The sequence below is a fragment of the Apus apus genome, chromosome 1 (assembly GCF_020740795.1).
Source record: "Apus apus isolate bApuApu2 chromosome 1, bApuApu2.pri.cur, whole genome shotgun sequence".
In the NCBI taxonomy this organism is placed as follows: domain Eukaryota; kingdom Metazoa; phylum Chordata; class Aves; order Apodiformes; family Apodidae; genus Apus; species Apus apus.
In genome coordinates, this window is record NC_067282.1 from 153904855 (window position 1) to 153930657 (window position 25803).

Genomic DNA, 25803 nt, shown 5'->3' on the forward strand with positions numbered 1-25803 from the left:
ACAGATGTTCATTTCAGGCTAATAATTCAAAATGCTAAGTGACAATTTAGATAATCTATAAGGTCCCTTCAAACCCAAACCATTCTATGATTCTGTGAGTACCCTCTCAATGAGCATCTTCATTTTCTGAAGCCATAAATGTCAGTCAGTTGCTGCAGCAGCTGCTGTGAAGTCCTTGGGTCCCTCCAGACATGTGGTGAGATGTCTGTCCAGCTTTCAGGACAAGTTTGAGCCTGGGGCAAAACCTGAGGTCCAGCTGCACCTGGCACTGGGCAGCTACCATGTTCCAAATCACTTTATCTTGCCATCATCTGATGACAAGCAGACCCAGGCATATATGATGGTAGTTCTCCCAAACATTATATGGTGCCTGGCAGGACTGAGTGACCCCACCCTGCTTGCTTTGACCAGCCAGAATGGACTGGAAGATTTTAGGAAAGGACGTGAGCTTCCTGGCTGGCAGGCTGTGCTCCAAGAGAGAAAGATGCAATTGTTTCTCCTGCTCCCAGCAGCCAGAAGGCACTGATTGTCTGCAAAGCCTGTCTGCTGGCTCCAGCTTTGGGTGGGTGGAGGACACCATAATGACCTAGGGGCAGTAGGAGATTATTCTTCCCGAACGGCTTCACCACTGATGGTTATCAATGCCTGTTTTCTTACGTCCTCTCTGGGGAATAGGGGGAGCAAACCACAAGGAAAATCCCAAGAAGTTGTAATGCATTTGTATCATAGTTAAGACTTCTACCAAAGCATCTGCGGTGTGATTTCTGAGCCTGATTGGATTGGGATCTAGATCATGAAACTTCCTCGGCTAATCTGAAATTCCCAACATAGCTAGGTAGTTCTTTCTTTTTGGCTTCTATTGGGTTAAATAAAATGCATTTCCTTATGGAACCAAACACCACGCCATCTGGAGTGAGCAAAACCCTATCAGTTTTTAAGACTTTTAAATGCTGGGCCGGTGAAATGCTTCACTTGAGGCACAAGAAAAGTCCTAATGACTTCACTGAGGCCACTTCTATGCCTAGGAGCATGCATGGTTTTGCTGGGCTGTGCCCAACAGCTGGGGCTCACAGACCAGTGTAGGAATACCTGGTTCCTATCGACTCACGCTGGCATGGGAAGGCAGAGCCTGGCAAAATGGACAGGAGCAAACTGAGAAATATACTTGTGCTCTAATTATGACACCCAACAAAAGACCCCAGCATGTGTAAGATGTTTCTCCAAGCCAGATCCTGATAAAGAAGATCAGACCTTTATCCTCCTGCTTCCAATCCATCCATCCATGCTAAAAACTTCATTAACAGGAGAGGAGGGGCTTTGCAAGCTCAAGATCTTACTTAACCAGCTGTTATCAGAGAATTTGCAGGGTGCATGAACTCTCTTGCCTTACATCACTGCTCTGAGAGGAGGCTGTTAGCTTTCTGATAAAACCCCGTGCCAATTATGAAAAGAAATTCTGCATTTTGGGGATGATGCACACTTGATAAGAAAGATGCCTTACACTGTTACCAATATTGACTTAGGAGGGATGCGCAGTAAGTGTTGCATTACAAACCTTGTCACTATCTGCATCTCAGAGAGCTGAAAAGTTAGCAGGCAGATGCCTACGAGGACGTGTCTATCTCCACTGGGCAGCCTGCACAGCCTGGAGTTCCTTAGAACCCCCGAGATCCCTTCAGAGGATCCCTTTGCTGCTGTGTTTGCAGTGGGTATGTAAACCCCTGACAGTGCTTGCTTTTTTTTTTTTTTTTTTTTCCCCCCTAATGTATATGCTTGTTATAACACCTTGGGAAGGAAAAGGGTGCTGCCTTTGCAAAGTTAGATAACTGGCCCAGTTCTTTGCTGCTGGATTGGCTGGGAGAGGCCCTGTAAAACCATGCTGGCCAGCCGCCCGGCCCAGCCCTGCGAGGCTGCAAGCTATTTCCACAATTGGCCACTTCAGAGTGGGAGAGGGGGAGGTGTAGACAGACGGGCAAACTGCATCTCCGCCAGGCTGCTTCCCTTCCTCCTTGTTTTTCCTCAGCCAGGGTAGTTTGACAAGCCCACTCTGGGCACCTCTGAGCTCTCCTCACAACGCCCAGACAAGTGGGGTGCAGCATTGGCAGCCAGGTACCTGGCCCTCAGCTGTGCTAGCACAGTCCCAGGGCAGGTCATGTCAAGCTGCAACAGCCCTGGGGGCCCTGCTGCCCTGGACTTTCCAGAAGTCCTGAAGTCCCTGCTGGAGTACTCCTTACCCTGGACCAACAAGATGACAGGTAGGATTGAAGGAACACATTTTGGGGTTTCGGTTTTGATTTCTCCTTCCCCTCTCTTAAAGTTGCAAGGCAAGAAGGGGGCAGAAGATCTTTTTTGCTGCAAGCCCTTCGAGGGTGTGTGTCCAAGTCAGAAAGGGAGTTATGGTGGTGAAAGTGATATGCAGCTAGGAGGAAAAACGGCAGCAATCGGTTGATTACAAAATCACTCAAGAGTGCTGAGCTCTTGATCTTCTTAATCTCTGGGTTCAGCTGCTTCTTGGAAACCCTCAAAGCTTTGGGCACATATCCCTGCGCTCACGTAGGATTAAATTCCAGGATTGCCATCCAGGTTGTCCTATGGTTAATAACTGCTTAGACTCCAGGCATCACCTCTTCCCAGATGCAGACTCTCCAGGAAACCTAACCTACATGGGGCAGGCTGATCCTTTGCAAACTTTGTGTTTGGTACTACAGTTGTTAATCAGTGGAAAGCTGGGGTAGGGAACACAGCAAATGTTGTATTTTCCTAGCAAGAGGCTTCCCTGCTCTTTTTGCAGCATCCTAGAAAACAAATCGAAAGGATGCAGGAAGTTTAGGCTGGGCTTCTGCTGTGCTGAATACTTTGCTCTTGCTGGACTGACCACTTCTCTGTTGCTGGGCATGCTCCAAATGCCCATCGCACAACTCAAGACCCTCTGGTTTTGGTTAGGATGCCACACACCCTTGTCAAGCTACTTTTTTGGTTGTTGTGTTTTAAGGTTCACTGTCAAGTGGTGGGGAGGTATGTGGGAACACCTGGGCTGAACAAGCTCATGTCTAGGCATGAACAAGTTGAACTCACAGAAACGAACATGCACTGAGCTCGCTCTTCTGTAGGGAGTTGGTACTAGGACATGGAGATGGCTCTGCAGTCTTGAGGGGCAGCATGATCCAGGAGGTGGGAGCAGAAAAGCCAGATGCACTGTGTGGAGAGGGACACTGCTCTTGCTCCACAGCCAATGGGAGAACAGGCTGCTCCTACAGCAGTAAAGCATTCATGGCAAGAAAGGCAGCTGCCTACACACCTGCTGGAGAAGAGCAAGTCCTGTGGCACTCACATAATTCCCCGTGGGAAAGGGGTTAATAGGGCAAGGGCAGCAACCATACCCCCTAAAGGGCTCAATTTGTCACATCGCTCTGATGCTGCCACCTGTGAGCTGGCTCTCTCCTCTGCTGACACTTTGCCCGTTAATGGGTCTGTGTGTGGGAACCAGGGCATATTTTCCGAGCTGACTGATACCCAGGTAGAAAGCGGGCCTCGCTGGGAGGAGGCAGCCAGGGCCACGGGAAGCTCACGTGGTGCAGAGCCTTGCTGTGGCTAAGCTGAAGTTTGGCTGCCTCTCTGGGACCTCTGGTCTCCACAGCCAAGTGGATTGAATTAATCCAAGGGAGGAGTGCTGGCAAGATTTATCTGTTTGGCAAGAGTTCAAGTGGGGGTAGAGGGGAGATCAATGATTTGCAGGGAGAATAGTTTAGTCTTAACTCAGTATGGCTTATTTGGCAGTTGAGGGTGCTGGTTTGTGGCAGCTTGCTTCCTCAGTCCCAGGACCACCCTGCCTCTCAGCATCACCTCCTGTAACCCTTAGAATTGTCCCTATTATGCCACTTCCTTCCCATACCAGTGTTCCCATCATGGCCCTCTTCCCACAGAGCTGAATTATTTCCTCCTGGATCTCCATACCAGTCACCTGGATTTCCTGCGTCTCAGAAACGTGTTCTGCTATTCAGAATTCCCAGTGGGACTTGTTGTACGTGTCCCCCCATTCTGTGCCTACCGCTGGGCTGCTTCTTGCTTACCTCCACGCAGCATCAGAGCTGGGCTGTTCTGCATCATCTGGCCCTGACAAGACTCATAGCAGCAACAGCCAAGGCTGCTGCATTCCTCTCCTCCCATCTCATTGTCCTCCTCTCTTCCTTCTCAGCTGCAGAGCAAAAGAGAAATTCTAAAAATCCAGGCAGATCCCAGCTTAACCAAGAAGGTACAGCTGATAGTGCAGTACCCACTTTCTGCTGACAATGGCTTGAGCCCCTAATCCCCAGAAGCAGTGAGGAAAAGCTCTCAGAGCAGCCTCCCTCCTAGCTGGCAGGGCAGAACTGATGCCCAAGCAGGGTACTGTGAGAAGGAACCCACAGGAATGCTCCCCAGGAACTCCCTCCCTCCTGCCTTTGGGCTGAGCAGCTAACACTGTACAGGCTAAACCCCCTCCAAGCAAAGTCACAGCCCAGTGGTGATGCAGAACAAAACTTAGCCTGGTGGAGCTTGGGTGGAAATGTGATGAAGAACACAGTCGATCGAAAGGGAAAAAGCTCTGGAGTAAAGACTGCCAAGTGGTTTTAATAACCTTCATTCATATGGATGTTACCCGGCAAAGCAGTTGCCATTGAGATCTGCAGGGGGTGATGCATGCCATGCCTGTTCCTTGAAGGAGCACTGTACAGCACTGAGACACGGCGTCATCCCCGGGGGCCTCCAGCGTCAACAACAATGGAACAAAGCGACCATGAGAGAGCCATAACTGAAAGGAACGCCTGCGGGCTGCCCTGCTGCGGCCCTATTCATAGAAGCCATTCTTCCCGACCTCACTAGGTTGTGTTCTCTACCTACCTACCACCTACCACCAGTGGTTTCCCAGGCAAAAGCCTCACTGCGAACCTGCTGTCCCTTACCAAGCTGTGCTGCTTCTGTCATGTGTGGTCTGACATCTGTGTTTCATTGCCCCGCGTGAAGTGGCATCTCCCTTTCATGCATGTGCTTTTTTCTTCTGCCATCTGAGCTTGGCAAGGCAGAGGGAATCCGCTGAGGGCAAGCAGCAGCACTGGAGCATGCTGAGCAGCTGAGCATGACATGTTCTGCCTGCTTCTTGCAGCTGGATTTATCAGCCTTGATAAACGATGCATTAACCCGCACTGTTCCAGCCTGTATTGACAAGGTGGCTCTTTTCCAGCTCCCCACCAGGCAGCATGTGTGCAGAGTTGCAGCTGGAGTCCCACTCCTGTCACCTGTGAAGGAGGGAGTAGATTCAGCCTCCCAGCCTATGCAAGAGAAGTTGCAGGCAGGTAGGACAGCATGTTGTTCCTGTCTACCCAGGCTGGATGGAGACGTCCCCTGGTCCTCGTTGCAGTAAGGCAATAGGGGAAAGCACCCAACCCACGTGCCTTCCAGTCTGTTCCTTTTCCTGGGGCACAAGGCAAGGAACACCAACCTGATTTTGTGTCACAAAGATAATCAGGGGTTTTTAGCAAGGGTCAGGTCAAACTGTGCCTCACAACCACAGTGAAATGTCTGAGGTCTGTGGGAGGGCAGCTGAATCAAGATGCCCGAGTGTCTACCTGTGAAGAAGACGCTTTCTGCTGGCGCTCCGGGGGGCATCTCCGCCCTGGCCCCTGCTGGGTGCGGACGGGGCCATCCCGGGGAGGCTGCTCGCCCTTTCCTTTCCCCACTCGCAGCACTCTGCAGTGGGTTTGCTGCGGCAAGAGGCAGCGGCCGCTGACAGGAGAAGCCTGTGGCTGTAGCGTCTGTCCCTCCTGCCAGCTGCCTGCTGCTGCCCCAGCTCCTCAGCGCCCGCCCGCGCTCTGGGGGACGAGCACGGCAACACTTGCTCCCTCTGTGAGCTCAGCCCCCTAAATCCCAGCACGGCATCCCTGCTGCTGGAACGGGGCGGGAGGGCGCGGCTGCGGAATCACAAGGAACCGCTTGTGATCGTGAAACCTTGGGAGAGGTTCCCCCTTCTCCAGGGCCCAGCCGTGCCCGCCGCCGCAGCGGAGCCCTCCTGACGGCCAGCGCTATGCAGGGCACGCCGCTGCGGCTGCTGCCGCCGTGATGTAGGGCAGCGGGGGGTTACACCCCAGCCAGGCGGGAAAGGTGATCTCGGGATCCTGAACCGAGGACGTTTCAGGACTGGCTGGAGCGCCGGCAGCGCTTCGGGAGCGGCGGCCGCCGCGGGGACGCGACCTCGGCGGCCGGGCCCAGCAGGCCGGGCCAGAGGCGGCGGCGGGGGGCAGCGCGCGGCGGGGGGCAGCGCGCGGCCGGGCCGGCTCCGGGCAGCGCGGGGCAGCGCGCGCCGCCCGCCCCGCCGGTAACGGCCGGTAACGGCCGCCGCGGGGAGAACCTCTCGCGCAGCCGCGGGAGTGGCGGGCGCGCGCCCCACGGCCGCCGCCGGCTCCTCCCCCGCCCCCGCGCGCGCCGCCCCGCCCCGCCCCGCCCTCACGGAGCAGCTGGCGGTGACGCAGCGCCCGGGGGGGGAGGGGCGGGGCGCCGTATGCTAACGAGCCGCCGCCGCCCGCCCCTGCACGTGCCTCGGCGGGCGGGGGGCGCGTGCCCGCGCCGGCTGCGGAGGGGCGGGAAGGGCGGGGCCCGGCGGCGCGCGGCCGCCCCGCCCCCCGGGAGCGGCTCGAGCCAATCGGCGGGGCGCAGGGGGCGGGGCGGGGCGCGAGGGGCGGGGCGGGCGCGGCCCCCGAGCTCATGAATGCTGAAAAGCACGCGAGGCGTCAGCCGGCCGCGCATGCGCGCTCGGCCCCGCTCGGCGCCGTCGAGCTCGGCGCTGGTCGCTGCCTGGCGGGCCCGGGAGCTGCCGCAGCCTCTCGCCGGGCGCTGCGGCCCGTGACAGCCCGTGACAGCCCGCCCGCCGGCTCGCGGGGAGCATGCCCGGCCGCGCCGCGCACCAGGAGGCGGCGGCGGCGGCGGCGGGAGGACCGGAGCCCACTGCAGCCGGGGGGAGCGCGGGGGCCGCCGCGCAGCGGGAGCAGCGGGGCCTGGCGGGCGCCTTCCCGCTGGTGCTGAAGAAGCTGATGGAGAACCCGCCGCGGGAGGCGCGCCTGGGTGAGCGCGGAGCGCGCGCGGGGGCGGCGGGAGCGCGCGGCACCGTCCAACACCCCCATTCCCCCCCCCCCCCCCCCCGCTCTTTCCGCCGACCTCCTCCCCCCGCCCCGCGCCTCGGAGGGCGGGACCCGGCGGGTCAGGGCGGGAGCGGCTGCGGGGAGCGCGGGGGGAGCCCCCGCGGGCCGGGCCGCACGCTGCGGGCTGGCGGCTTCCTCTCGGTACCCCCCGCCCCGCCTCTCCCCGCACCGCCCCGCCTCTCCCCCGCTCCGGGCGGCCGTGCCGAGCGCCGGCCGCACGGGACCCCAGGCTGCCGGCCCCGGCAGGACGCGCTCGGCCCGCGGGCCTGGCGCCGGCGGGCTGCTGGTGGCTGGGAAGTTCAGCTGCTGCCGTGGTCCTCGGGTGGGTGTGCACTTAGGTGTTCGGGCTGGAGAAGCTCTGCAGGGAGAGCATAGGTAGCTGTCAGGAGGTGGGAGGCGGGCTTTATTCCCTGGGCCGCCTGGAGCCTCCCTACCTGTCTGCAGGCAGACAGCCGGGAGCGGCAGGGCAAAGGTTTCCAGCCTCCCTCGGCCGCAGTTGCTGAGGAGTTGTACGATGTCGTGCATGAGCAGCAGATCGCTTCAGGTGGGGTTTGGCGATAATCTCTCTGTCAGGGTGTCACTGGGACCGCCTGCACAGGCAGCCCTGTTGAGGCTGGGTTTTGCCTCTCCCACTAATTATGCAGACAGCAGCTGTGTAAATAACAGCACGGGTGCTTATAGACTTCATTGCTGATGGCACGCCTTTTTTTTTTTTTTTTTTTTTCTTTTTAATAACCTGCCAATGTTTTTGCCTTTTTGAGTATGAGTTTGATTTTGAGGAAGGCTGGGGTTTTATCTGCACTGCTGTAATGCCCAGTGTAGCGGTGTATAGTAAAAGAAGTCCTTGCATCTAGGAATTTTGAGGCTTAGAATAACGTTTGGAACATCAGGCAACGTCCAGAGTAGACCACAGTGCAAGCAAGGTTGGCAAGGTTGATCCCAGTGAGAATGCTAGTCAAGATCCATTTACTTCCTGTGGCTAGCATTGCACAGTACTGTGAACTGTAGCCATCTTGTGATTCTGGTAAATATTTTTTCTGTTTCTGTAAAAAAAAAAAAAAGGCAAAAAAAAAGCGCCTCTGATAAAGGTCTTAGTTGTGTTGCTATGGTGCAGGATGCTGCAGTACATAGGACCTTGAATCTACAACGTTATGGGATTTCTTAAGATATTTCCTCGCTCAGTCATTTTTAAAGGCAACAGTACCAGCAGGAGCAATTTCAGTTCACGTGTAGAAACTATGATGGTAGCTGACTGGGATATGATGACTTTGTCTTAGAGGTGGTTTTCATCTCCAGAATCGTGTGGTCTGGCCTATGGAGATGTAACATTTTAAAATTAATACCATTTTGAGGTAGTGTGTTTTTCTAAAATGAGAACCATTCAATGCCTTTCATTTTACTAGATGACCCCGTTCCAGCCAGGGAAGGTGTTTATCTTGATTCTCTGAAGCCTTGCTAGTGAGCCCATTACATCTTGATTACCCCTCTCCAGTCATGCTGTGATGGAAGTTCAGATTGTTCTCATTCTTAAAATTTCTCCATAGATTTCCTTAGTCCACCTTGAACTGTTTCACTTTGTAGAACTTGCTTCCTGTTTATTTTGATCTCTTATGCTTTCCTTGTTTGCATACTTGCAAGACAGAAGAAAAAATGCCTTCTGTGTTAACAGGTAGTTACTCCTTGTTTTACAAAAGGCTTGTCAGTAGAATTGTGACTCAACTGACTTCAGAGGATCCTTGTTGTATTTTCTATTCCTTTACAGTATAGAGGCACTACCAAAAGAACAACTAATTACTCATTTGATTAATCCAGTGGTGTGTTTTCAGCAGCCTTTCTCAGAAAAGACCCCGTGCCTTTTGTCTAGAATGCCTGGTGACAAATATAGTTTTTGTCTTACTTTGTGAGAAGCGTTATCAACTAGCTGCAGTGTCCATTTATAGTCTCCAGAAGCTACCTCTGGGTTTTCCAGTGGCTGTAGGTAATTTGACTACCCAGTCAGCAAGCAGGCTTTCTAATCCTGAGCAACACAGGAGGACATCCAGTCCCAACTGCATGCCATCATCTTGAATGCTTTGCCATATACCAAGTACATCTGATTGTTCTTGCTGTAAGTTGTCATGCACACTGTAGGGATTAAGTAAATAAAAATAATCGTATTTGTATAAAAAGTTCTGTGGGAAAAGGGAAGAGAATTAATGTTCTGGAGCAGGAGTATAGGTCTGTCCTGTTAATAATGTGCTGCTGTATGCTGTCCAAAGGATGCCTTAATCACCAGCTGTGTGCTGCTGTGGCCCGAGGAGTGCCTCAACAAACATCACAGTAATGGACATCAGGACTACAGAACCCTAAAACCTGTCTTGTTCCATTGTCATAAGTGGGACTGAAGACTTGTGGGGCAGTCAGCCTTGGTCTGTCTAGTGTTTTCGGTATAACTTGAGAATATTTTTTGATGAAGGAGGGGAACTTTGTCAGAAAAGTGTTTGTTCTGTTTGTAGCTGGGATAACACTTGACAGTTGTAGTCAGTATGTCTTTTGGTGTGGGTTTGTTTCAGTTGTTGGTTTTTTGGGTTTGTTGTTTTTTTTGAAGAAAAGCCAGGATGTGGAATCAAGCTCTTTCCAGGCTGCTGCTTTTGGCTAAAATAACAGTATTTACAACAGTTCAAGAACTGGAACATTCTGCCTAAATTACTTAGCATAAACCAGTGACCTGTCTGTTCAGAGCAGATGTACAGCCTAGTTAATAGGTCACAGTAGCAGAATGAGGGGGCTAAATCAGACATGAGCTATCAGCTGCAGAAGTACAGTCCAGATTTATCAGGGTGACCTTGAATCACTGCAAATGGAGCCTCTTAGGATACTGCAGCTCTGCTGTCAGGTAATACCTGTTTACACTATAAATACCTTCAGAGAATTAATGTCTCGGGTCCCCGTGCTGGGGCAGGCAGAAACTTTCCCCTCAAGATGGAAGAAGTTTATTAGTGTTCCATTAGATACTGTGCAGCCAGCAGGATGTTGTGCAGCAGAAATAAAGATTAAATTAATTGAAATAAAGCCAGTGGGAAAATGTCAATGCAAAAATTATCATACAACATGTTTTTTTACATGTTTGAAATTTACGGACACCCAGTACATACATTAACTTCTGCTATTTAATTTATTTCAGATATTGATGTTGGAAGTGAGGGGACAGAGAGACAGCATAGCTAAAGAAAGACCACTGGAGCACAGTGCTTGTCCAGTTGTCAACATGGAACAAAAGGAAAATTCAGATGGCCTTCTCATATGAAGAAAGGATCTAATCTGGTGTGAGCCAGGGACAATAGCAAGAGGAAGTAGAAGGGACCACAGTCTTTGATGGTGCACATCTAAAAGGCACTGGAAGATCTGAGAAGGCCACAAATGCCAGTAGTACAGTCGTTTTAGCATCTGCCTTCTGAAACATATTTTTAAGCCTTATGTTTAGTCTAATCACTTCAAGTTTCTTCTCCCCTCTGTTGGAGGTGTTGTATTAGATGTTGCAAAACAAAAGCACTGCTGGCTTGCATTAATACTGACATAATTTATAATGGAATACTATTGTTTTCAGGAGTAAAGAATTATTATTTTTTCTTTTTAGTTGACATTTTGACTCAATATTCACAATTTTTTAATGATGTTGATTAAAAAATAAAGTGATTTACAAAGAAGTCATTATTGTCACTTGCATTTGTTTTGGTGACCTTTACTAGGATGTCATCCACAACCCCCAAGGTGAATCTGGGTTCAGTTTTGCTGGGCACTATGCAAAGCTGGGGAAATACTAATCCCTGATTCACCGGTTGGATTTAAAATGACAGTTCCAGTTTGGTGGGGTGTAAGTGAAAACATCCTTGTATATGAAGTAGAGCAGATATTGTTTCTTTACTAGCTTCAAGTAGGAGCTGTTTAGAAACATTCAGGTTATTTGGATCATGACTGCTAACCTGCATGTTTGCTTTGCCCAAGCAACGGGTAGGAAAGTTGCAAAGCTCCTCTGCAAAAAAGGAGTTTATGGCAGGGATAGGAGTTGGAAGAGGGCAGTTCAGAGGCAACAGTGTGAAGTGGCAAGTGGGAAGGCCAAAAGCTGCAAGATTATGTTAACAAAATTCAGGTCTGAATTTAACATGGTCTGAATTTAACATGCTCTTTAGGTATTTGCTCTTAGAACCAAGTCTGTGGCTGGTAAGTATTTTCTCAGCTGTTTCGTTTTAAATCGGTATCTTCATTTGTATAAAATGTTCAGAGTATGGTAAATTAAAATGATAATTTACTTTGTATGGCAGCACTGTTCTTTAAGCCATAAAAAGCTCTTTCAGTCTCAGTTCTGCACCAGCTACGGCAACAGTGGAAGGAATGCCAGTTCTATCAGAATAGGTTTTATATAAATAGGCTTTTCTGGTTTAGAGCTGAGTCTCACCCCCACTCCCAACCCTGATAAAGAAAAATACTCCTTTAGCATATTGTAGCCTGTCTAGAAAATCCTAATGCCAAAGATTTGTGCGTTTTATCAGGCTAACTTTGCATGAATACTTGAGATCCAGACTGCTCCAGTGCATGTCCCTGGAGTCCTTGTTCCATTGAAACAAGTATTTATAAGCTTGAATGGTAAGACCCAATTTGCAGTTGGTTGGGGTACAAGCTGGTGACCGTTCCTTTTGAGGACAGTGCTGGTAGGGCTAGCACTGCTTCTGCAGTGCCTCCAGTGCTGGTAGAACTGCATGGCTACATGGAGAACTGGATCAGGAAAATTACTTGGATTTTATTTCTTCATTTTTTTTTCTTTTCCTTTTCTGCTATCTTATTTTTATCTCTTAAATTATGTAATTATTCCATAACTTGAGGTTTCTGCTTGGATTCTGTCCCAGACAATTGTGAAGATTCAGTAGCTATGGGGAACCTGGAAACAGCCTTTTTTTTTTTTCTGTAATATGTGCACTGTAGCATAGTAAATGGAGGACATTTTCATCAGTCTTTTGTGGCTTGGGGGTGTGGTGTGGGAGTGTGCCTTATTAGACATCTCCCCCAGGAGTGAAAATTGTATGTAGCTACTCTGAGCTACCTGTAGTGAACAGTGTTTGGAGCTATTGCTTTGTGTGGACATGCTGAGTCATTTCAGAAATGCTTCTAAAATACTGAACAATTGACATCCAGGTCTCTGGTGTCCTGTGGGCCTTTTGACTACTTTCAAATGTAATCTGAAAAGCCATATTCGTTTCTTGTTTGTATCTAGATCATTCTTCTGCGCCTTCTTTCTTTGTGCATAGAATAAGCTACTGTGCTTCCTCGGAGTTTTCTTAACGGCTTCCCATGTAATCCTGCCTATGGACACTCACTGTCGCTGTCTCCCAAGACGGGCCAGGCAAAACCAGGCTGTTTTGTGGTGACTAGTTAATAAGCTAGATGCCGTATCGTATCGCACCTTGGTAAGTTACCGCAGCAAAGATGCTGGTCTTCAAGGCTGCGCAAGTGCCCGTGGTCCAGCCACCCCAGGCAGTGCAGGCGTTCCATGCCGGGTTACGTACGGATGTGTGAATGCTGCCCGTCAACATCTGATTTACCAGATGGTGTCATGAGGCAGAACTACAGCTTACTGGATTTCCTCTCGTGGGGATTTTGTTAGACTCTTAAACCTTGAGTCTCTCCTGTGTTGCAGCTTGTACAGTGACCTGCTTCTATCTTTCAGATAAAGAGAAGGAGAAGATCAAGCTTGAAGAAGATGAGGCAGCAGCTGCCAGCACTATGGCAGTCTCCGCTTCCCTTATGCCACCCATTTGGGACAAAACTATTCCGTATGATGGCGAGTCTTTCCATCTGGAGTACATGGATCTGGATGAATTCCTGCTGGAGAATGGAATTCCTTCCAGCCCTACCCACCTGGATTTGAACCAGAATCCACTCTTGCCTGTGGCTGAGTTGGAAGGAAAGGAGTCTGCTAGTGCTTCCACTGGTTCTCCTGCATCATCCTCTTCCACTGCAGTTTACCAGCAATCTGAAGCAGCCTCCAGCACAGGTAGGTGGAATAATACAGGGCTCTGAGGGACTTCTGTAGTTCTCCTATTAAAGGATGCCTCTTTAGATCAAGAGGCTCAATACAAGAGCCATAGTCTGTGTCAAATAACAAAGATGCTGCTTATTCTCTTCTTCCCCTCCTGGAAGAAGTTAGTGTTTGTCTCTCAGTGCAGTCTATTTCTCTTTTGAAATTAGGAGAGCTGAAACACCAACACAAAGTATTTGCTTTCTTGTTATTGCTAATCTAGAGAAGTGGGACCTACTGAGAAAATAGTTTCTCAGATTATTTTGCAAGATATTTAATTGTTTGTTACAAGTCACTTGTGCTACCTTGGTGGCTTGGTCTGTTTGGGTGAACTTATGCTGCATTAATGTACCTCAAATTGACAATGCTTAATAGAAAAACAATGCAGCAATCTTTTAATGCTAGTCTGAAATGTGAGAACAGGCACTTGGAAAAGGTGTGTTAATTATGTGGTTTAATATTTTGTGGTGCTTTGAAGTGGGAATGGAAGGAACAAAGAAACAGAACTGTGCTTCAATGGGTACTGGGAAATGTCTGCTCTATTAAAGAATATAGCAGTTTAATTTGCCTAGAAACATGATAGGCATTTAACAGTACTATTTTATGAGCAGACTTTACAGAAAACATTTTGTTCAGGGCCTCTGGTGAATCTGCTAGAGAAAGGCAAAATGTGGAACTCCTTCAATAAGCCATGGGGTGTGGCTTTCTTGTAGGAAATATATAAAAAAAACTTAATGATCATTACTTCAAATTTCACGGACATTTGCAATTCATGTCTATGAGTTTATAAATAATAGATAACTATGACAAAGTTCATATGAACACAATCAGTGTTTCCATGTGGCAAAGAAGTAGAATACTGTTGCATTTGTAAAAAAACCCCACCTTTATTTAGTCCTTTGTTTGGAAATACAATTGTCTGACCTTTGAAAGACCCAGGAAATGGGGTCTTTGGGCAGGCTGGTTTCCATAAGTCTTTCTATGGCACAAAACTCAGACTGAGAAAAGTTTCTCACTTCTTACTGCTGTGGAAGACGCTTCTTAAGTGTGCAAAGCATGTAGTTTTTGCCAAGAAGGAATTAACTCTTGTCCCACATCTGTCCACTCATGTCTGATAGCATATGATCTTAGAGTTTGTATTACAAGCTGGACTGTGTAGCTTCTCTCTGTACCAGCAGCTGTAAAGCACCAAGCACACCTTAGGGAAATACCTACCCACAGTAAGGCAATAAATAGACATACCTAAGTTGACTCCTGAGTTAATTCTCTTAATCCTGGTGAGTGTATTGTACCTTTCTCTGTTGTTGCCAGAGTCCCCACCACAAAATGAGAGAAACACTCCCAGCCCCATTGATCCTGACTGCGTAGAAGTTGAGGTGAATTTTAACCCTGATCCTGCTGATTTAGTGCTGTCCAGTGTGCCTGGTGGTGAGCTCTTCAATCCTCGCAAGCACAAGTTTACTGAAGAGGACCTGAAACCACAACCAATGATTAAAAAAGCCAAGAAGGTTTTTGTGCCAGATGAGCAAAAGGTAACAGATTTATTGCTGCAAACTTTGCTAGGCCTTGATCAAAGTGTCTGAATATTTGTCCAAACATTTTGACATATAAAGCTAACGCACTTATACCTGTGTGACTGGACAGAAGTACAGCTAAGAGCAGAACTGGCAAGTCAGCTGCTGTTCTTGCTGGTTTGGTATCATAAGATAATTACTGGGCAGGAGCAACTTATCATGCAATACACAGAAATCAGAAGTAGAAGAGCTATCAAGCCACATCCTCATCCACTGCACTTTTGAAGGCTGTTTGTACGTGTTTGCCCAATGTTATATATGATCCTGCTTTAAGCAGCACAGACAACAGAACAGGTTGTTTTCTGTAGAAGCTCATTCCCAAATGGAAACTGAGTAAAGGGAACATTTCAGTTGGACAGCTTCTTAGTAGCCGGGTCTCTTAATGTCCCTAGTTCTTGGTTCATCCTAAAACAAGGCTTGTGTAAGGATGAAATCTTATAGTAGTGTTGCCTGCATTTTGGTGCCAGAGACCTGCAAGCCAGTGAAGGAGATTCTTCAGTAGAGCAGCCAGTGTGAATGTCACTAGGCAATAAAGAGGTGTCTGATACAGTTGTCAGGTTGGCATCTTTCTTTCCCCCCCCACCCCCATCATTATTTTTGCTACAGGATGAAAAATACTGGACAAGGCGAAAGAAAAACAATGTGGCAGCAAAGCGTTCCCGTGACGCTCGGCGACTAAAGGAGAATCAGATCACGATCCGGGCAGCCTTTCTGGAGAAGGAGAACACGGCCCTGAGGACGGAGGTTGCAGAGCTGCGCAAGGAAGTGGGACGGTGCAAGAACATTGTTTCTAAATACGAGACCAGATACGGACCCTTGTAAGCAAACCCCTTTTCCTTGTTAGGGCTCCTTGGTTTAGCCTCTTGGGCTTCTCAGCCTTCTGTAGGGGCTCCCAGAAATAAAGTTTGTCCAGGCTTTGCCATTCTGCATCTACATTTAAAAAAACAAAACAAAACAAACCTGTTTATGTTGGCATAACTTGTTCAGGCCCTTCCCTGATCATTATGTTGCCCAAAATCTTAGTGTCTATATTTTCAACTTTGTTTTTAACATTGATAAAGCATTTTCTGATGTCACACAATAGAACAGATTCACCTGTCTGGAGGAGTAGATGTGGATCCCTCCTGACTGTACAGGGCTCTTGGTATCTGTTTAAGCCTCCATTTTAAGTGGAGAAAGAGCCTAGGAGACTCATTTTTTCTTTTTTCTTTTTAAACTTTTGCTCTTTTCTCCCTCTTCACCCTGCCCACCCCTCCCAGTTAAATTGTAAAACTTAATTTTAAGATAGAGGTAGATGTTGCTGGACAGCATCATGAAATTATTTCCTCTCCCATTCAGAGGCATTAGGAAGTACTTATATAGAACTCTGTTCCTCTTGAAGAGGAGTAGGGGAACCTTTAGGACAGAAAGACAGGAAACCATTAAATCTCTTGTAAAAACAGGTATCTCGAGGTTAATGCACAAGTGTTATGCAGATCAGAGTCAGCACACTGTTGATTAAAATACTCCTCAAACATCATGGTAGGTTCTAATCCTGACAATTTCCAGAAACCAAGGAGAGAGAACAGTAGGGGATTTCTCACTTTACAGATCTGGACAAAATAATTTGCTGTGGGTTTTAAGCTGTATCTCTACCAGCACTCCTCATTTTCTTTTTTCCTTGGAGGGACTTCTCTTTTGTACTGCTGCTAAAGCCGCATCTTAAAATTGAGAAGTAAGGGAGATTTCTAGAAAGAGATCTGGCTCTTTAGGCTGACCCTTGAGTTCCATCTGTTAAGTAATTTCCAGTACCTTATGCTTTGAAAGGAGTGATTTTTTTGGTTTTGTTTTGCTGGGTTGTTTTTTTTAAGAAGCAAGCCACTGTTACTTTACCTTACCTGTTGTACAAGAGCTTAAGAAAGAGTTTTGATCCTTTGCCTCATCAACACTCTGTGGAACAAGCTACACTCACTCTAAACATGAACTGTTTACCTCACTGTCTCCTGTGTAGCAGCATATCTGGTCTCTCCATGCCTGCTGGTTCTCTCTCCAGCATGTTTCCTGTTACAAAATTAGCACACAAGACTTGCCCTCTTGGAAGTAATCTGTTCCTGGCACCAAGTGCTGCTGCAACAGTTTGTGGTGTTAAAAGCAAAAAAATACATTGTGTGTGATTTTGGGACCTTTTATATGACCTACAGCTGCAAGAACCAGAAGCTTTAACAGAAGTGTATGTCTAGAAGTCATCTTAGCAAGAGAAGCTACCTTAAGATAGTGGCTGTGTCAGAACTCTTAGGCTACACTTCCTGGGCTAATATTTATATAAAGAGGGGAGTAAATGTGGGATGGAAGATGTGTAGGCTAGTTCCCAGTTCCCCTATTGAAATCTGAAAAGTATAATAGAAAAGTATTAGGGTTTCTTTTCTATACTAAAAACTTCTTGCCTAGATTGTCTTTTAAACATAATGTGAAAATTGGTATGGGTTTAGATTGGTTTTGTGTTGACTTCTTAAGGAAGTGGAGAAGCAGGCTAATCCAGAACGCAAAGTAACTGTATGCTTTGAACTATCTCCCCCTCTGTTATGCTCTTAATTTGACTAGAGTGGCTCTTGATGCAGTCTTGGTCCAAGTTCTTTCAAACATACTCAAAATTGTCACCCTTTCAGCAGGGGTTTTTCTTTCACAGGGTGGTGTGTGGTGGTGATGGTGGGAAGTATGTTATAAATAAATAGTCACACTTAACACTTTGCTTTGTTTAAAGTGACTTATCTGATTCCGAGTGATGCAACCTTAAAGACTTTTAAAAACAAAGAAACTAAAAAGCACACATGAATCGCCAGTCTTCAGAGCGAGCAGTGAAATCTATGAGGTGTCCCAACACAAACAACTGACGATGACCCTGCCTGCCTGCTTGCCTGCAAGTACCCCATCTGAACTACCCAGGGCTGGGCATGATGAAAAGTGCAAAGTCTCCTTAATTCTGTATATGGCTTTCTTATCTGTCATTCTCACTGTAACTATGAACTACAATAAGCTTACTTACTGGGGTTTTGTCAAGACACTCAAAGTTCATGTCTCAAAGTCTGTTGACAGCCTATGTGAATAGTGACTCTTTTGTTTCGGCACTCGAGTGGAAGAAAATAAGGAGTTTTAAATTAAAGTGTCTGTATATATTAAGAACTGCTATATTTTAAGACTCTTTTCCCTGTGGTAGAATGAATTTTATTTAATACTGCAGCTCCCTTCTGGTACAGTGTAGCAACTTGTGGAGTACTGCACGTGCAGAATTAAAGACACCAGGAAAACAGCAGTCAGTGATGTGTGAGACTTCCACTGCGGAAAAGTACAGCAGAGGCATTGAAACAATCCAGAAAGCACCACAGTGTGCCATACAAAGAGTGGGAATAAACCTCTATCAAACGACCCATGTCATATTAAAACACTCTGATCGCTTTCCTGCTCCACAGCTGCACTGCTGTAACCTGCCTTTTCTTTTGTTTCTTTTATGAGGCTCACTTTCTTTTATGGTATTTTGCTGAAACAAGATCTCTTAACTATTTAGCAGTCATGGAAAAGGTGCTAGTCTGAGCTGCTGATCCCGATGTCTTTTGGCAGGCTGAAACTACCAAATGAGTATTAGCTGCAGCAAAACAGTGGCTCTTAGCTACCATATTACAATTTTCTGTCTCTTGACTACATGGGAACTGTGGTGGGGAAAGAGTACTTTGTTCATCTGTCTTAGAAACAGCCAGTGATTTCCTACAGTTAAAACTGGAAGCAAAAGTATCAAGACCCTTGTGCTGGTGTGGGAGAGTACACGAAAGCTTGGACAGATTGTGGGGATGTTTATTGTGTTTGGAAGGTGGAGGAAATAGGTGGAAGTGGCTTCGTAAGAGCTTCATCAACATAACATGAATCTGCTCTTACACTGAGGAAGCTTAAGAGCTAAATTTGTGTGGGAATAAAGAGTACTTAATTTCTGGGAAAGTAATACAGGGTCATGCTTGTAGCCAAAATGGAGCTTGTAAGACAGGAGTGTATTCGTGCCAGGAGACTGATAAACAGCACAAGCCTCAAGAAAAAAACATCTTGAAAAGCTTTCAGAAGCACAAGGGCCGAAATTAAAGGGCACAGCTAGTTACCAGCAAAGCTCAACACTTAACATTGAACAAGCATTTTGACTCTGCGCTTACCCAAGAGATTCCACCCCTAATTTCAGAGCAGAACAGCAAAGAAAATGGTGCAAAGAAGCAGCTAATGTTTTAAACTTCATTTAAATGAACCATAAAAATCTCAAACCCCAGAATTCATAACAGTTTTTTTAAGGCATAACCTCTGTAAAGAGCATTAAATGAAGTTATTGACCTATTATTTTTAATGGACCATGTTCTTAAGTGAAAATCGTGCTTTTAACTGTTTTGCTGGTTACAAAAGAATACTTAGGAGTGTACTATTATATTTTGGGATTCTAAAGATCTGAGATAATATTGGGATATTCTCTTCAAATAGATGAATAGTTTAGCTCCATGTTGCTGAAATGTCAGCATGTAGCATGTATCTCTTATCAGGTATTGCTGATTTGGACTGGTTCGTTTTCTTTGTAGGTAGTGTTTTTTGTTACTGTTTTATTTTGGTGATAAAGGCCAAGCCATGGATTTAAAAACAAACAACCCTGACAGCATGTAAATGTAGCAACTTTTTTGCACTTACTATTCCCAAATTTTCAGTTATCTTTGAATGGCTTTTCTTGAAAGTCGTGCTTCTTGTTCAAATGACAAAGCTAAAGGGTATTGTAACTTGGCGAGGAGTTGCTAGTCCTTCACAAGGGTCTTTTACTGCTTTAGGAATATCTTTTAAATATTACATGTTGGATACAGGTTTGGTTTTGCAGTATGTCATGCTATTTTAACAGCAAAATATTCAGTCATTGAGACGAGTGCGTGCAATTCTATTAGCTTTTCCTGTTGTATTAAGAGCTCACACAATGGAAACTTAACAGTGAATATGCATTAGATCTTTTCAGAGAAGACTGTTAGCAAACTCTTGTGCTTCCCTGTAGGACAGTGCAAATTTGCACATTCTGTCATTCATGTGTCTACGGGTTGCAAAACTGGAAAACAGCACTTTAGGGTGAGTGCGGCTGAAACTTTTGTAGTTGGAGACTATTTTTTTTGTTAAGAAGCAACATCTTCAAAGATAGATGAGGAAGTAGTAAATATTTAAAGGAGTGTAGGTATTGCCAGACAAAAAGGTGCAATGCTGAAATCCTTCCTCACTTTTTGCAGTCTCAGGAAATTAAGCTTACTGCTTCAGAGCTCTCTGCTCATCTCAGAACGATTAACTATATAATCTTGTTTCTTTGAGCAGGATGACAATCCTATCAGTGAGTGATAACGTGTGTGTGGTTTCATAGTGGTCATAAGAAGGCCAATATTCTTTTAGCTCAGTTTGAACTTTACAAGATGCTGAATTGAGACTGTGACTCTGAAGTTCTCTGACCTTTGAACATGCTCTGTAGAGGCTGTAAGTGTGCCTGATGAGAGTGTGCCCCGTTCGAGCTGTAAAGGGACCATCTCCAAGGCGAGAGAATAAAGGGAGAGCACCTTTCAGCATCACTGCAGGGATTGCCACTAAAGGGAGCAGGTTTTGACACAGCTCTACTTCCATTAGGAAGTGGATTGACACCAAATGGCCACTTCACACTACTAACTTTGAGAATATATAAGCTGTTGGTGAGATTTGTGGGCAATGAGCATTGTCTCATTCTACAGAAGAAGCAGACGATGAGCACAGGATGTGCTGCATTTCCTACAGTATTGTTTTCACACCTGCTCTTCTAATCTACACGTAGTTATATCTCCTTATAATAATGCAGTTTTGTACTTAAAAATTCCCTAGAAGCTTAATCTTTCCCTTGTTGCCAAGATCTGTTCCCACTGAAGCCAGTAACAAAGATCTCATTAACTCCCACAGGAAAAAGTCTTTACTCTCACGTGGTTATCATAAAGCTTTAGCAAGTATTGGAGTAATGAGTGTCTTTGCTTTACTCTGGGGCATTCTGTGCTGGGATCAGGTGGATATATCTCCGATTGCAGGTGCAATGTTGGTAAACTGGTCCTATCATTTGTTCATTTACACAGTTAGTGATAGTTTTGATATTCAGGTAATCTGAATTCTGCTTTTTTTTTCCTTTTTTCTTTTTTTTTTTTTTTTCCTTGCCCTGCATGGACAAGCTGAAAAAGTAGTGTACTATAAACTTATGCTGGGACAAGAAATGTGGGGTTTGGGCTTGTGTTTTTTGTTTTAAAAAAAAAAAAAGGTAAATATGGCTTTTTGCAGTTCTTCTGCTATCATTTTGCCTTTTCTGACAATTCTCCATTTCCCTGCTGCGCTGTTTGAAAGCCCAAATATTCTAGCTGTACAAATCACTTTCAGCATTATCTGCAGGACTGCTACTACTAATTGTACCAACTTCATTTCGAGTTGGGAGGTGCAGTGGAAGGCCAGCAGCTTTGGGAATACTGTAATAAAACCACTTGTATGGAAAAATGTTTTTGTGTAGACAGCAGAAATAATGGACTTCCACAGAAGAGAATATTGCTCCTTCAACCTTGTAAGCCTCTCCAGCACAACAGAGCTTTGTTCCTTGTGATCAGATGCTTTTGTTTTTAGTGAGGGTGGAGGTTTCTCAGACCTTTGTAAAATCCAGATAGGCTTCTGTTCACCCTTATGGTTTTTTCTGCTAAGCACAAGATGAGAAATACTAATTTTTCTAATGCATAAATCTCTGATTTTTGGCAACCTACTTCTAAATCCATAAACAGCAAAATCATTTGTTATGCTAGTGTTTTGCCTTTGCAGCACTGCAAGGCACTGACTGGCTTTCTAGACGTTCAGATAGTTACTCTGCTACTGTGTCATGGTGAAGATAGATAAACTCACAATGAAAGACTGAAAAAGGTAGAAAGAATAGGCTTAACTAAACTTCTGTGGAGATGTTAACATAATGCTAATAGAGAAATTGCAATTATTTGATTCACGATAATGCAGATTTGTCATACAGAATGTAAGTTGTTAGTTTGAGAGTATGCTATCCCCTAGTGAGTCAGTTTTGGAATGCAAACTTCTTGAAGTTCAAGCAGCTACAGGGGAAAAGGAATCCTTTGAGGAAGATACATGTATCCTAGGCACGGGTCCTTGGCCAGGAGAGTAAAGAAGGAAAGCAAGAGGAGAAGAGCAATGCAAGAGTCTGACCTGGGTGAGGCTGTTAAACTGAAGCCTCACTGTTCACAATCTGAGGTCAATTTGGATCCCTGCAGTTTAGCATCATACAGAAGATACAAACTTGTTTGGGTTTTGGGAGTCCTCTTTTCTTGATCTGATTTCCACAGTCCAAAAGAAAGTGAAAGGAATATACAGAGAGGGAGGAGAGTTACTGCAGAAAGGCATGAAAAAAAAATAGCTGTTGCTTTACCCAGGCTTGCTGCTGCACTGGGGCTTGACCTGCTGATGTGAACTGATAGTTCTGTGTTGTGAGGAAGTTACTACCTGAGGCCCCAGTATTTTAAGGCCTCAATTCTGCTGTCATCTGTGCATGGGATGAGCCCTGCATCTGTAGAGAACCATGTGGATGTCACAGGATCTGTTCTTGAGCATGAAGCTCTGCCCAGTCAGCTGCGGAATTGTGTCCTTAACACAGGATCAGTTGTAGTTATAAGGCTGTTGATATTCAGTGTAATTTGGGTGCCTGTTACATAGCCAAAACCCTTGTTACTTCCTTTTCCCAACTAAGGCATGAGCAGAAGCCCTTTGCTGTACAACATCTGTAAAAAAATAATGTACTTCACATACGTCTAGTAAATTAAGGCATGTGATTTTGGTCTGTGGGTCTCAACAAACTTTGCTCGTGTACCTGCCTGAATGTTTTCTTAGATCTGCAGCTATGTCTCAGTGAGAAGGTATGGTGGGTTTTGTTCTTCTGAGGGGGCACAATAGCAGCTCTCATCTGTCAAGTTTGGGTGACTGCTTGCTACTGGCCAGAGTCATGGGTGGATATATCCTCTGCACTTTTATGTGAAGTTGTCTGAAATATGGTGATTAACATGACTATTGGAATACTGTATTTTGTATAACTTAGAACATGTAAATACACTTTTAAAACTAATCTGTTCTATGAAGTAATAAATAAGTGCTTCCATTGTAATATCTGAATATTGTTAATGCTTCCTGTAGCTTGATTGGGAATTTTTTTTTTCCTAGAGAACTACAGAAATCAAAACAAAGATTGATGTTGTGGAATTATAGTCTAGTTGTGATGCTTTCTATCAACAAAACATGCTTAAAAAATAATATCGAGCTACTTAAGCAGAGAAACAAGAGAATTTGAGGGAACTGATTCTCTTCCAGTCTTTCTTTAACAGTAGTCACTGATGACATTTGTAATTGTACTCTTCCCATCTCATTAGCTGGACAGTTGATTTGTTGTTTTTGAGTAGCATTTGGAAGGTGGCAATGTTAGATGATTCATAAAGCTTAGTGACTGAGGGAAATTAAAGGTGTTTTTTTAAAACTCTTCTCTCTTTTGGCTCAAACAGATCTGTCTCCATCCTTCAGCCAGACTGCAGCAAGTTGCAGTGAAACAATGGGTGACTTAACTGAAATTCATTTGTAACCTAGATAGTCTACATCTTTAGTAGTTTTATTACATATATAGATGGCACAGGTATCCTGTTGTGCTGTGGAGAGAGAGAAAGTGATGAATGACTTGGGGTTTTGCTGAGTACGTGTTTGCTGGATGCTGCACAGCTGGAACTTTCATCAGCTTTCATGACCCTTTCTATTTCATGTTAAAAGAAAAAACAAGCAAACAGTGGAGTGAGGATCATGAGCAATCCAGTAGGAAATACTAACCGGTGGCTTTTGAGGAGGGGGTGAGATTGATCCATCAACCTTCATCTAAAGAGATGAAGAAGTGATGATGCTTTCTCCAGCCATAACATGACTTTGTCTTGAATGCTGTACTGGAGCAGTCTCCTCTCTGGTAACAGCTGCATCTGCAGTGATCCAGAAAAAACAAAGCCACAACATCTTCTGTAGTGGGTAGAGATGGTGACATCTCTCTTTCCGCCCCCCCCCCCCTTTTTTTTTTCCCCCTTCCACCTCAGCATCTCTAGACTGTAAAATAGCTACAGAACAGCTAAGCACATGTGCAAATGATTCAGAAAACTGTTCCTGTAAAGCTTTTTCAGAGACATACAGTTTTTAGCTAAATAGTTTGAGGGAACTCCTATATTTGGTCTGAAATTGTGTTGCCTCTTAGATAAAAGTGGGGTTTTTTGCTTCAGATGTGAAACTGATCTGTCCTGCTCATTCAGTGGGATGAATGATATATCTGCACAGTATTTATATAAAATATAAATCTGATCTTAGTTTTCCTGCATTTAAGATGTAGACATCAAACTTCTTGAGGTTGTCTATATAATTCCTGCAAATGCAGCTGCTTTTTGAAGCAGTCCATAAGGTGCATTTGAAATCATCCTGACTGAGAGATTCTATAGAAAGAGAGAACAAGATTGTAAAGTGGCTGAGTAAAAATGTAGTGCCATAAATGGTTTTAATTTATATATTAATTTTTGTCCCAAACTGCTTATTTTGTACATAAACCTACACACTCCTGGCAGCTGGTGGGTGAAAATAAAGGTGCTTAAACAGCAATCTAATGAGGAAAGGGCATTGCACTGTTGCAGAGTTGGTATTATTTTATATATCCATTTATTACACTTTTTAAAATGTATAAACCACAGATTTGAATTCTCAAAGTCTTCAGCTTGGATTTTGTGAGTAGTTTAAATCCTCTCACCTCTCTGCTCGTAACTGGTTTTTAAGAACAAGAAAAGCTTTTGTTTAAACTGTAAAATTTTGACTGTATTAAATTCTGTTAGTACCTTTCCTTTTTAAGAAATAAAATGTATATTCCACTACACTTGAGATCCAGTAGTTTTGTTCTCCAGGTAGCATCCTGTGTGCTGGACACCTCAACTGCCAACATTACACCTGCAATTTGCATCAAAGTTGGTAGACATTAAAGCAGCTGATCACCTTTTAGGATTAGGCTCTTGCTGTGCATTTTCCATGTGTTAACTATTAGGTGTGCTGATAACAGGTATACAGTTCCCCACTTTGATTTTCTGGATTAATTTCTTTCAAAAACCTTTGCAAGGTTTTGCATTTCTCCTGTAGTGACTCTAGGCTGAGCTCTTGCAGGTAGAGGGAGAAATTCTGACAACTCGCAGTCAGCTGCACAGACTTGAACCGTGCTTTGTCTGTTACTTTTGGGGCTGACAACCACCACAGAATAATCAGAATTTAGTTTCCTTTCTTTCATGGGAAGAAGCAGAGTTTATTATAATTAAGTTTTGGCTATGAGGACAAGTTTGTCCATTCCTTTCCATTTTTGTTACCGAAACCTTAGTTGATTGGTTTATGGTGGGTATGTGCTTTTTATTTTTCCTCCCACGGGTTGATACGTGGAGATCAACCAGATAAGAAAGATACGTATTCTATATATTCTTTGCTTCTGATCAGAAAGGAGAGCTTCCAGAAAAGGATGCATTCATTTTCCTTGGCCTCTTACAGTCCATGGTATTTCTACCTGAGACACGTGCTCTCAAGGAAAGTGAGATCACTGGTATTTTAATGTACCTGGAATATTTTAGCACATCTAGAAACTGCAGTATGGTAGAGTTTGTTGGTTCGTTGCTTCTGTAAAAGGTATCTTGTATGATTAGTGATGGGGGCTGGTTAGGAAGGAAATAAAATCTTTAACAGGAGGAAAGAGGAATGTAGGATTTCTGATCCACCTCTGCAGGCAAGGCACTCATCTACATGACACTCAATGACCATTTCCTGATATTTGAGGGAGAGAAGAGGTATCTAGTCCAGGCACTAGAAGGTCTGTGAAGACTGGGTTGGCATCTAGTCTGGTCACTCAGTGGTGTAATATTGAAACATGTAAGAAGATGACCACCTG

The 25803-nt window shown here is 45.4% G+C and overlaps 1 protein-coding gene across 2 annotated transcripts; it reads left to right on the forward strand.

Moving 5' to 3' along the window:
- Positions 1-1935: 1935 nt before the first annotated feature.
- Positions 1936-24756, forward strand: TEF (TEF transcription factor, PAR bZIP family member). Of its 2 annotated transcripts, none has more exons than XM_051609136.1 (5): positions 1936-2255; positions 12871-13197; positions 14533-14753; positions 15402-15613; positions 17536-24756. In XM_051609136.1, exons 1-5 carry the CDS (start codon positions 2153-2155, stop codon positions 17555-17557), a joined length of 885 nt encoding a protein of 294 aa, XP_051465096.1. In that variant the 5' UTR covers positions 1936-2152; the 3' UTR covers positions 17558-24756. The 2 variants fall into 2 exon arrangements, with proteins under 2 accessions (XP_051465096.1, XP_051465089.1); XM_051609129.1 differs by lacking the exon at positions 1936-2255 and adding an exon at positions 6773-7092.
- The last annotated feature ends 1047 nt before the right edge of the window (positions 24757-25803 follow it).